This window comes from Atractosteus spatula, chromosome 27 (genome assembly GCF_055471065.1).
Source record: "Atractosteus spatula isolate fAtrSpa1 chromosome 27, fAtrSpa1.hap1, whole genome shotgun sequence".
Lineage (NCBI taxonomy): Eukaryota > Metazoa > Chordata > Actinopteri > Semionotiformes > Lepisosteidae > Atractosteus > Atractosteus spatula.
In genome coordinates, this window is record NC_142732.1 from 8,429,429 (window position 1) to 8,442,621 (window position 13,193).

General features: G+C 36.7%; 1 protein-coding gene across 4 annotated transcripts in view; it reads right to left on the reverse strand.

Moving 5' to 3' along the window:
* bcas3 (BCAS3 microtubule associated cell migration factor) overlaps positions 1 to 13,193 on the reverse strand; it is a 234,459-nt gene that overhangs the window by 159,065 nt on the left and 62,201 nt on the right. For all 4 annotated transcript variants that reach the window (XM_088906941.1, XM_088906940.1, XM_088906939.1 and 1 more), the window contains exon 15: positions 12,613 to 12,877. In XM_088906941.1, the coding sequence (XP_088763067.1) occupies positions 12,613 to 12,877 (265 nt within the window). The remainder of the gene's footprint in view (positions 1 to 12,612; positions 12,878 to 13,193) is intronic.

Below are 13,193 nucleotides of genomic sequence, written 5' to 3' on the forward strand. Positions count from 1 at the left end.
GGTGCTTGAGATGGACTAAAAGTAGGAAAGAAAGAAGAAAAATCTTAATGAATTTAGCATCTTTCTGTGCACTGCATTAACCCGCTCAAATCCAAGGAAAACTCGAGACGTAACGAGATTTCAAAATGTGGAATGAAATACTTAATTGAAATTAAATCGTCTCACCGCTTGGATGAAATTAAAATTCAGTCACAAGTTTAAAAAACCTAGCAACGCAAAGTTGGGGAAACACCTCTAAAAATCAAAGAGCAATCAAACACGCACTGATTGTTAAGACACTTTGCAAATGCTTATGATTAACCTACTGTGGTTGTACAAAAACACAGTTTCATTATATATAAAATTACCTTTTGTGTCTTAATTTCTTATACACATCCTTCTAATGTCATCACACACATGTAATTCTTTCTGTAAATAAGATAAGATAAGATTTTATTGTCCCCTGAGGGAAATTTTTTATGGACACCCAGCACTCCTGTACATTTAAATAGAATGCAAAAAAAAATATTGATATATACTGATGTGTTTGGAGGTTCTTAGAGAAGAGCACTACATGTGTGCCTGGAGACTATTCAAAGCAATTCAGCTCTACAGCTCTTCCACTTCCCGACATGTTTTTGATGTATTTGGCTTAGTATTATCAAAGACAGAGACTGGGAAATATAATAACATAAGAGAAACAAAGTATAAACGGCTACCCTAATAGGTGCATGCATACAAGTCATTTAAATACTGCAAAAAGTGACTGGAGTTTTTCTTAGAAAACTGCCTGATGCTTATATCTCTGTTGTTTAGTGTCCTCCCCATGTCACACAACAGTGGAGGCCAAAGTGCAAGTAAATGCCATCTGAACAACAATGAACTGGCAATAATGTGCTGCTCCAGCAAGCTGGCACACTGATTCCCGATTCTTGTTCAGAATTAATAGACTTGTGTCAATACTGCTCCTAGCAAAGGGTATGTAACTCTTTATCTTGCCAATGTGGGCAAAAGCTACATGGGGAAATTTCACAGAAGCCTAAGCAGCACTGTCTACAACACAGCCACTGGATGTCATTACTGGAAAAGATGTTCTGCAGTCAGGAAAGAACGTAGGATTAAGAGCCATTATTTGATTAAATACTTATCCCTGAAAAATTGTGTACCAATTAAAGACAGGGCCAAGGGGAAAAGGGTCTATTAAGGCAAAGCTGTAGCATGTAGTGTTTCAGTCACTAGGAAACTCACAATGCCATGTTGTCATTCCTCCCAGCTTCAACTATCAATAAAGAAATATTTTTGGAAATAAACTGCTGATTGTCATCCAGATTTCCAACGCTTTCCATCACATGAAATACTGTACCGCATTATCAAGAAAAGTAATCTTGATTTTTAGACAATTTTATCTAGACGGATACCTTAAATGCTTATCGACAAAATTTTTCTGGACATGCTGTCGGATTCAGCATTTCTGCAGGATTCGGGATTTTTTTTCTTAAGGTCCTGTGAATTTCTTACAAAAGCAAAAACCAACATAAAACCATTAATTGATAAAAGACCTTCAGTAATTCAGACCTACTGTATACAGCTGCGGCAGGCCTTGGGACTGGTAACACATAGCCCCTGCCTAAAGTTCAGTGTGCAAAGCAGTGTTCTTATCTAGGGAATACTTTGATATATACTATTTCGTTCATTCATGTCTTTCCTGCTTGTCCAAGTTTCCCAGACATGATATAGTAAAAAAAAATGCACAGGAGGCAGGGATTAAGTGTGTGTGTGTTGGGGGGGGGGGCATTAAAAGAGAGTAACAATGGCTTCTCCGCTGCTGCACTGGGGAAAAGTGCTGTCATGTAGCTGGCCTGTGTGAATTCCCAGAACTATCATTATTAAAATACTCACTTCCAGAGAGAAAGAAAAAGAGGGGGGGGGGAGGAGGCCAGAGAGTGCCGGACAAAAGAAATCCCACCAGACAAAGTGAAAACAAATTAAAAGAACCATTATAAAACACAGATGCTGCAAAGAAAATAAACTTCACAAGATTTACTGTTTTTTGAAGAAATCAGACATTTGTGGAAAAGACATCAGTGGCAACTCCCAGGTAATACCAGAACAAGGCCAAGGATCCTCTTGGTTGAATCTTTTCCATTTTTTACAGTATCTGCTCGCCTGCTGTTTTCAGGCTCTGAGTGGGGTCAATCCAGCCTATGTGAAAATGGCAAATTGCCAGTTGTTTCTAAAACCACAAGTGAATGAGAATGTTTTTAAAGAGACAGACTTCCTTAGTTTGCAGTTTTCCAGCAGCAACTCTAAGTGTGTTTCCTAGCAAATCAGCACCTTATATTTAAGCATGGGATGAGCATGTTCTAGCCCTAGATGACTTAGTTATCACTGAATCTACACTAGATCCTGTTCTTCATATTTGCATATTATATATTATGAAAAATCTTGAATCACATTCTTCTGCTACCAAATAAATATGACGATTACAACCATATTTGCAGAATACCAATTTCGTAAACCAGTAATTTTTATGTTCTCATATGCTACAATTAATACATATGGCACATATGAATCATATATTCCACACAATTCATTTTGTACATATCATCTCAAGTTTATTAACTGTGCCATTATTAAATGCTACACAGTACTTATCAAGTGAAATCTTTTACTAATATAGCAAAAATAAAACTGAGCAAATTCACACTGAGTCAGATTTCAGCATATCTAATATGAACTGAAAGTAGATATGAGCAAATACATTGAAACAGAGGGAAAATGCACATTGTTTACTACATTACAACGCTTTGATGCCTCTCATGAAAACCACTCTAACTCAAAATCATCTGTGCGTGTAACCACTATACAGCTATCTGATTGGTGTTTTTACTGAAGTAAGAAAGCCCTGATTTTCTGGAAAGGCCAAGGAAAAAGCCCTGTTCTCTGTACAGTGACAGTGTGATTCAAACAATTCTCTGAATCTTATACTCTGGATTCAATCGCCTAATGTCTGTTTGATGTAGGGTACTATAATTGCAGAAGTAGAGTTTGAAAGGTAGGGGGTACCCTGTATTATTTCTGCAGGTTTGGTAGTTGAACCACTCCTTTCAGTTTAAAATTCAGTTACCAAGCAGTAACAAAGCTGAAGAAAGAGACTTCATGTAGAAATATAATCAATGCAATTCAGCATGTGGATCTGATCAAGAAACAGTAATTTGATAATATCAATTTACTTAAGAGTAAATGGTGACCATATTGAAAGTTGAAAGCATGAAGATTTTAGCATCTAAATGTATGCAAAAAAATCACAAACAATGTTTGCAAGCTTTTATAGATGCGAAATTAAATTTTGCCTGGAATTCAAATTTCTATAACCATGAAATGTAGACTAAAGTCATTCCATTTCATCTTGCAATCATCTTCTTGGTGCATTTCAATCAGATGGACCAAATCTAATGCAGAACGAAAAGTTAGCAGTGTCCCAACACACTCAATTAACTCAAATCTGTTTAAAAAGCTCCTTATTACTTCAGTCAGCAGAGCATGTATGAAAGACTTTTTTGTCAGTTTAATATTGTGCACAAGTCTGCTGAAGGCTTCCCTAAAATCCGGCAGCATACACTTGATTAAGGACAAAAACAACTTAGAACATTATGTATATATACATAATGCCTTACATATATTTTATGTACTCACACAAATTAAGTACCACTGTTTTCAGCACTCTTTTTCTACACACATGAAATTAAAACCATGTAGTGAATTTAGTTAAAGAACACACCGAATTATAGAAAATAAGCATGGATGTTTAAGCAGAACTGTTTAAGTGAGTTAAAGCACAATGTATGTATATATCTAAATTATGATACCCATTTGCACAGTAACATGCATTTTCCATCTAAAATGTTTTCTGTTTACACTGCTATTCAATTATGTCAGCTGTGCAAAGTTATACTTATCATTACCATTATTAATATTACCCTTGTACATGAATTCTCTTGACTTATTATGGCTTTTTTCAAATGACTTTTCTGAAGAACAAAAGCTGCCTTCCATTTTCTGGAACAAACTGTAAAAATTTAAAGCTCCAAACACGGGACAAACACAGCAGTGGTCTGGAAAACAGAAATCGGTGCTGTTGTCATTTTGCCACTTCAGCACAGCTTTGGCAAATTAGCAGGACGCTCGTTTGGAACTGAGCTAATTGTAGACGGCTGTAAACAAGCCTTCCAAAAGTTGTTGTGCAAGTGCGGAGTCGCCCAGCCAGCAACCCGGGACTCTTCCGCTGTGCTGATCTGCCCGTGAGGCGCTCCAGATTAATCTGTCGACTCCCCAGATCGGAAGAGGAAACAGCAGCGCCCTGGCGAGAAACACTGCCTCATGACCCCGACATACAAGCCCACAGAAGCACCGCTGCGGATCAAGCCGAGCTCCAGGAGAGTGGAACAGACATCTCAATAAAAAAACAATACCGAAATATATTTATGGACAAAATATGCAAGTCACTGCCAGACGGGGGGGGGGGGGGGGAATAGGTCAATGTACGAAAAGAACATGTGGCAACTGTTTCTACAGTGAGTGAGCGAATACCCAACAGAATCGTCAAGCCTACTAGGCAAGCCGGAACAACAAGAGAGAAAATTAGTGACAATACACTTAAAGGCACACACGGATAGATGTCTTTAATAATTTACTTAAGTTTTAGAATTCAAAACCCTTCAGTACATTCCTTCTAGAAATCAACAGCTGTTTAAACATTTCTTGGATACAAAAATTGGCTGACACTACACAAAACAGATTTTATTAAACGTTGCATTTTTTGATCAAATGCAATAAGCTAAAGCACCATTACTAGTTCTCTGTATCCCCCCCCCCCATAAAGTTCTAATAGAAAACAGGTATTTTGAGACACTACACTCCAGATTTCAATCAATTTCAAATCAGCAGATACCATAGGCAACCTCCAATAACCATAATCGCTTTTAAAAGAGCAGCTAGCTCAAAGCGTTTCAGGCTAGCCGTTTTTTGTGTGAAAAATTGGCATGTCAAGATTTTTAATTAATGTGACCACTGTAAAAAACGCATGTTCTAGAACTAATCAAACTCGTTAGAACAAATGCTGTATTCCAGCTGCAAACAAGGGCTCTCAGCAGAAGTTTAAATCTGGCGGCACGAGATGCCACAATATGGTTCTCACTCAGTAGGAGCCACAAGATAACAGTTATTCTGTTGTATTGTATCCAATCTGAAACGGTTACACGCATTTCACATACCCACGTTCAGAACTTTCATTTGATAACTGCAGTCTAATCGAAATAACTTTCACTGCAACCTCAAGAACACACTGAATTAAATTAGGAATGCCAATACTTTCAAACCACAGTTTTTCATCAAATCAGCCGATCCAACATTTCATGATAAATAAATCTATATAAAACTTACATCGTAAAGGGTGCATGTTCTGGCATTCTCACACAGCTACTGCTGAGTAAATAAATATTCTGCTGAATAAGAGAAATTGAGTCTAATTACAGTAATGAAGTTAGACATATTTTACACAAACTTTTCATTCCACCTGTTCAGTGAGTTTCTAATGCTAACAGATGTGTCTCTTACACTATACCAATAAGAAACAGTTTTATATTTTAGGAGAATCTGCCCGTCCCTGATTAAGATACAAGATAAACAGTTATGACTAAGAAAATTAAAAATGGCAAGATTTTAAACAGTTCAACTGTGTATTATTTTCACCAAGTCAACCAAAGTTTTTGCCTTGTCTTTCAAGAAATAAATGGGTATATTTATTCCTAACACAGCAACAAGCATGCAATTTTCTCTCTGAAGATTTTCAGCTATTTTTAAACAAAATTCTTTTAAATGTCTTTGTTAATTAAATGAAAGATATACAGTTCCATTTTTAAATACCACTACATATGGTTTGGCTGTAGAGAACAACACAAGACAGAAAGCCATTTTAAAACACAACTGTTTTAAATCTATCCTGAATTGTACCAGTTTTCAATGACTTCTTGATAGGTCTCTTTAAGCTTATTAAATAATAATCTTATATGTTATACGAACTAATACATTTTTTGTAACAATTTAGAGTCTTAATTTATAGTCTTGTAAAACTCTAAAATATAATTTGAAACAGAGCCATTTGAAATTAAATACTTTAATTTGGTTTCATTAAATCACAAAGTTTTTAAAAAGTTCATTCTAAAGATGTTTTATTTTAAATAATCATTTAAATAACCTCTACGAGATTTACCAATTATAGCATAAAACTATTAACAAATTTAAAGAGTCCAATATAGAGGATTATAAATTCTTAATTTATCTAGTCATAGAATTTAATAAATATAGTTAAGATAATGCAGTGCTCTATGGGCTGTTTTTCACTTATTAGATTCAAAGATGCCTTGGCTGTCTTACAGTGTAATGTCTCAGGTCATGAGAAGTGTCAAAAACTTACTTCCTTAGGATGGGAAAGGACAACATATTTCATCAACACCACTCTCATTGACTGAAGAAAAAAAGCCAGTGAACTTCAATTCATGCATTTTCACATGAGAGAAAAGGGTAAATATGGTTAGGAAAAATACTCTGAAATACTGTATAATAATCTGAAAAATAAAGATGTTTCATAGTCAAACACAGAAACGTAAAAAAGACAAATCAGAAGATAAATATGGTTCACAACCATGCATCAATAACGATCTGAATGTTATAATTTTGAATCGACCACATAATAATAATTATATTAATTCTTGGAGATAGGAGGCATGACCTTCATGGAGCGTAGCAAAATTACTGCCGGCCTCAAACACAACTAGATTTCCATTAAAAATATATTCTGGTTCACTTAAAACCATAACTGCAGAAAATACCAATTTAAAAAATAAACAACATATATAATTCCAATTCTACTCTCTTAAAACCCCATTATCTTATATGTTGCTTTACAAGCCAAAGAAAATACTTTCTGCAGGATTTTATGTGTACAAACCAAAGACCATTTTAAAACATGTGAGAATCCAGTGGAACAGAATGTTCTATCAAATATTAAAAGCATGATAACAGACGTTCTTAAAGATAAACCACTTAGCATCTATATACAGAACAAACTATTTTTTTTTAGAAAACACTAGTTTTTTTTAATCTATTTTCCCTGTTTTGTGACTATTTTAATACACACATCATATAGTACTGCAACTGCTGGAAAAGAAAATCATTTTGAAACCTTAAAAAAAGTAAAAGTAAGCTACAGGTCATTGTGTTTAAAAAAAAACTCATTTCTTAGTTCATCACTGATTATATTATTAAGGATCTCAAACAATTTCCAATATAAATGCAGTATCATATGATCTACATATCAGCATAAGATGCATAAGATAAATGCAGACATCCAGACATTTTTATTACTGTCTCTTATTATTCAATCTCACTTTTACACAAAATGTTTTAGACTTACGGATATGCTGTTTTTCATTTCAGCTATTTTTTTTTTCAGTAGCCATTAAAAACTCTCTCCAAGACTCCAATGGTGAATGCTAAACCCCTCACAAGCTGCTTTTTATTTGTGATCTAATTCCATTTTTATTGATGTAACTAATTAGCACTGTTACAAAAACAAACATCTTCTCCAATATCATGGAAATACATGCATGATTTCGCATGTAATTATTTTGCAGCTAAAAAAATGCTTCAATTATTTCTCATTTGCTTGTGTCAAAAGTATGACAGAGCAATATATTTAAGTATTTGCTGTACTGTATGTATTTCGCTTGCCCATATGTGGAGAGATGTATTAAGGCCTTTGTTCAAATTTGCTATTAAGAGGATATAATGTGATGGACATCACTGAGACACAAACAGAATAAGATCAATTTTTAAAACTAAGATAAACTGCCTGATAGCTTATTCTACAAAATTATTTTTAAAAATAAGCAATTCAGAAAAAAAATGATTCAGTTCCAGCCACTGGCAGTATTTAGTTCTTATGAAGACAAAATTCTGTGAGGCATTTGAAGGTTTACAGTCCCCAATCCCGCTCCTTTGAGAATTCACTGCTGTGAGCAGAACAGCAGCCTTGCACTGCCAAATAAATCTGAGAAAACAGCACCCCGCAGAGGAGCAAGCAGATATTGCAGAAGCTAGCCTTTTCTTGTGGGCTATTGTAATTAATGCACCTATTGCAAGCCAAATGCCTACATACTCATCTTTCCTCAATCCACAGAGACACCAAAATCGGTGTGAGAGACACCAAAACCGGATGTTACAATCTTCTTTATCGTAATTAATTTACTACTACATTAAAACCTTCATTCATTTCTGAGTGTCAAGAACATAAGGTCTTAAGCGACCAAATGCAAAAGAGTGTTTCTGATACGTGACTTTGGTTGCCGCCACACTGACACAAAACAAACCTATATTAAGAATACAGCTCATTGATAAATACATAATTGTCTTGCTAAGAATCCAGTACAATGCTAAAGTCTACAATAAACCGTCGTAATCATATGTTATTCATGACTAAGGACTGTCGTGTCATATCTACATGGTTTGTTTGCTGTACAATACAACATAATGGCCTGTTACACCCTTTCAGGAGGTTACGTCCATTATCCATAACCTGCATTAGTAATACCTGGGAGGTTACAGCTTTACATTAGATGCATAAAGGGTGATCATACAGGCACTGTACTGGCAAAGAATGTCACATGTACAGAGGAGAAAAGTTGCTTGGACATTTAAGCTGAAATTTATTTTTTTCCAGTCTGACGAATGACGAAACAGGGTGTGCAAACAGATCAAAACAGCACCAAACCCAAACAAACTTCTAATCGTACAAAGGAAATATCCTTTTATCAGCCGTGAATTAACAGTTTCCCGCTTCATTTTTTTCTCCCTGCAACAGTCTATAATTGCCAGCTGGAGAGCAGCAGGTAAAAAAGGGGAGGCAAGAACATAACGGTGAAGTGTTTGTGAAAACATCAGTTCTCCGTCAGCGAAATAGAGCATTATGTCAATTTTCATAATTAAAAAGAATATCAAAATAAAAAAGTGGAAAAATACATATAAAATGTGCAAGAAGATTATATAAATTACAGAAAGGAAATTATACTTGTGGTGTTTATTTTTCTTTTTACATTTTCCCCATGTGACCTCAAATGTTGTTCAAAGCACACCACAGCACAGACCATAGTCCAGACAGCCATACAAGACTCTTTCTTCTGCCTAACATGAGAACCTGGCCAATGAGTGCCATCAAGCTCCCCAGAAAATAAGAAATAATAATTTACGACTAGGCTCCAAATGCACCAGCTGTGCGAGCATTTAGAAATGAAGATCGCAGGTACCCAAACAATACACGCACAGTATTCTTTTGCTGACTTACATCAAACAGGTCCCTGCGAAACACTAATTTCTGGAAGTAGTACAAATATTTTGACTTTCAACTTCAAGTACTTTATGACAGGTAAAGTACAACTTGCTCTTCTGTTTATATTCATTCCAGGAGGCATCTGGTTGCACTAACAGCTGCAAAATACTACAAATGCAGTACAATTTATACTAAATTGTATTAATTAATACAATTAATAGTTTAGTCAACCAGCTGAGCTAAGCCCTATGCTCTGAACCTTGCTTTTGCAGAATCACTTTTTTGTACATCCTCCTTACAGTATCTATTAAATGCAACACCTGGATTTCCACTAATGAAATGACTTCTATATTTACAGAGTGAAATCACACAGAAATTTTAGCTGTTATTTCTGCCCGAGCTGCCAGCTTTGAAGGATGTATACTTTTCTTGTTCCTTCCCAAAATCAATATGATGTCATGGGCGATGATTATGGGGGCTTGTGTTGTGACTATTGTGTCTTTCTCCTATTCAGATGCATCAGCTGATTCCTGCTGCCTAATTTAAGCTGATAAAATGGCATTTAAACAAAACAGCCGGAAAACAAACAGAATACAGTAGTGATAATCTTTTTATTTTGGTGTTTGTATAAATGAAGGCTTTAGTTTGATTTTTGGTAACTTTTTAGAATATGATGCACTGTTTAAACTGTGTACTGAAATAGTCTTTTTTTTTAAAAAAGAGCATTACTGAATTTTTAAACAGGTTTACCCAAACCACGCTTTTTAACAGTGATGTATGAGATGTGCTTTGTGCCTGAAAGTTTAAGTAAATAAAAAATGCTAACCTTCACACTTTTCATCTGAAAATTGAAAAGATGTTTTTCATAGTGAAATGAAGAGGTCTGTATTTATTGTTGCTTTTACAATATGCACTGAAGAGAGTGAAATTTAACAGTACCTAAATTAACATTAACATTGAATCAAATACTGTGTGGGGCTATTTTGCAAAGGTTCTTGAAATCAGTTTATTAAAATGTAATTAAAAACTCAATTATTTATATACTATTGATACATTATGTAAGTATACAACAGAGAAAAAAAAGTATATAATATCATAACATTTACATAAATCTTTAGATAATTATAAAATGTTACATTTGATTAAAGAACTAGTCATAAAATAGATAAATGTGTTGAACAGCGAGAATGGGATCTGAGCTCCTGCGCTGATGGAAAATAACCTCCAGAGAGCTGGGATTCACATGCAAAAAAACTGAAACTGAAATCTCCACTTGCAGGTCAAATAAATTCATTAAAAAAACATTCCAATCCGCACATTAACACAACACACAAGCTACTGTATGAACGTAAAGCCCAGATGCAATATTGCCAGACCATTAAAAATTATACCTATCGAGGGATAAAAAAACAACTTTGTAAAAAAGAGGTGTCTATTTTAAAAATATAGTACACGAACCTCAAAATACCTAATGCATTCTGAATACATTTTTTTTCAGCTAAACAGTGCCACATTTTAGCTGTGATACTAATTAAACTATAATTTGAAAATGTTAAGGCCCTTTATTTTTAAAATATACCATATGGCACACGTAAGAGTCAGCACCCACATTTTATATGCGATGCCAAAATTTAGAAACCCAACAAGGCAAAGTTGCGATGGACTAATTGCAGACAGGTGTACCTAAACTTCTGCTCTGAAAACAAGCCAGTTTCCAGCATGGTTCCTGAGACTTTCAAGGCAGCAACGTAAGTCTCCTGCCCAAGACTACCAAATTCCAACATATTCATGTCAGTTCTGTTCATCTGAAATAAAAAACTGACATCGGCAATTGACGCATATTAGATGAATCTTGAGAAAAGAGTTATAGCTGAGGGGACATGCCCAGTCAGAATATCTGACAGCAATCAGAAAGTGAGTGGGAAATCATAGAGCTGTTGCTGGGTAAAATTTCAATCCCTGATGTTAACTACTAGAATCTCCCAGAAAAAAAAGATACATTCCTAGTAACTCCCCAAACCAGTCCCTCCTTTTCATTATAGATATTTTACTTGAACTTAGCAGTGTGGTTTTAATAAAGGGTACAATTGTTTAATTATGCCACTGGTTTGTAAACTCAGAGTAGTGAAGTATAAATAATGCCAATGGATATTACAGCATGACCATGGAAACTGGGGTAAAGTTTGGCAGGCAGATACAGATACAGAGTCTGTTCGCAGCCAGTGCCTGTATTTGACAAATAAAAGGAAGAGTGTTGCAGGTAGGTTATTGCTCACAGTAGTAGCCCAGTCAAGGTCTGCTTAGGTGTTTTAATACAACCCTTTCAAAAAGACAGTGCAACTGAGCAAAGAGCTGGGACGTTACAGTTACCTGGAAAAGGAGTCCACCTCCTTGGCACCTGTCTGCGGGCAGATTTTTTTTTTTATTTTCTTCCTTTCTTTTCATGCTTTCGAAAAGCAGCATTATGTTGATGTGGCTGTGCTTTAAAAGCAGGACTGTTTAGAAAAATGTGATGACGGAAATGTGTTACCCTTACCCCTCAGGAAACAATCATCAAACAAAATCTCCACTAATTATGACACACGGGGACTCTGTGTTGCAGCGTGTACAGTAGGAGTGACTAGATGATTGATGTTATATGCCCTCTGGCATATTAAAAATAAACAAATACATTTAACAGCTCTCCCTTCTGCATCTCTCTATATTTCTATTTATGTTTACAGTCATGCGAAAGCACATGCTGTTTCTAGTTTTGCAAGTGCTGCACATCTGTGTATAATACATTGTGGGGCATGCAACAGTTTATAACACAAACTGTGGCATGAGCAGAGAAGGGACAATGAAAAGTTTAATCGAATGACCGACTTTGCCCCAATGGAGTGTATGAAAAGTACGCAGTAGATTCAATTTTTGAAGGAACAGTGAAACACAAACGACAGGACACCGCAGACACTATGTGGACGTGCAATTAAAACGAAGAACAGGGACCATTTCTTTACCCAGAGTGTTGTGGGAATATGCAGCAAGCAACCCAGGCATATTGTTGAAGCCGATACCCTAGTTTCTTAGAAGAAACAGCAGGAAGAGATGCTTGGATCAATAAACTACTAAGAATTAAGCGGGCTAGAATGAAGAAAGGGCTGAATGGCATCGTCTTGTGTGTGACGTCTCCGCGCGTTGGTCCCACCATGTGGAACGCGCGGGCCAGGGCGCAGCAGTGCGCTGCGAGGGCCGCGAGGGGGACTCACCGTGCAGCGGGGACCCAGAGGGGCTGCTGGAGAGGCCGGGGACGGGGCTGCAGCGCCCGCCCTGCTTGCCGCTCAGCTCCTGCTCGATCTCCTCCAGGCCCGCGCTCTTCTGGAAGCGGCTCATGCGGTTGACCACGCGGGGCGACAGGTGCGTGCGCACGCACGGCGGCCCGCCGTAGGGGTTGATGGGGAAGACGTGGGAGGTCCCGCGCAGGGTGCTGATCACCGCCCACCGGCAGTCGTGGCTGAAGCAGATGTCCTGCACCTGGGCAGGGAAGAGCAGGAGCCAGGGTGAAGGAAAGGTGAAACACCGGGAAGATAACTCCGCTCTCGAGCCAACACTCAATGTGCTGCGCTCAATCAAGTCATGTGTCTTTAAACAACACGTGTGTTATTCATGGTCTGATGACACTCACAAATCAGCTAGGGCCATCTGCACATCCTTCTCAGTGACTCACAGACCTACGTGCAATTTTAATGATTTTAATTAAATAAAATACCTTTTTACAGGTTCCAAGTATGAACTACCATCCAGATTTAATCTTTATTGTATAATATACTGTATACAGGACAAAGCAGCG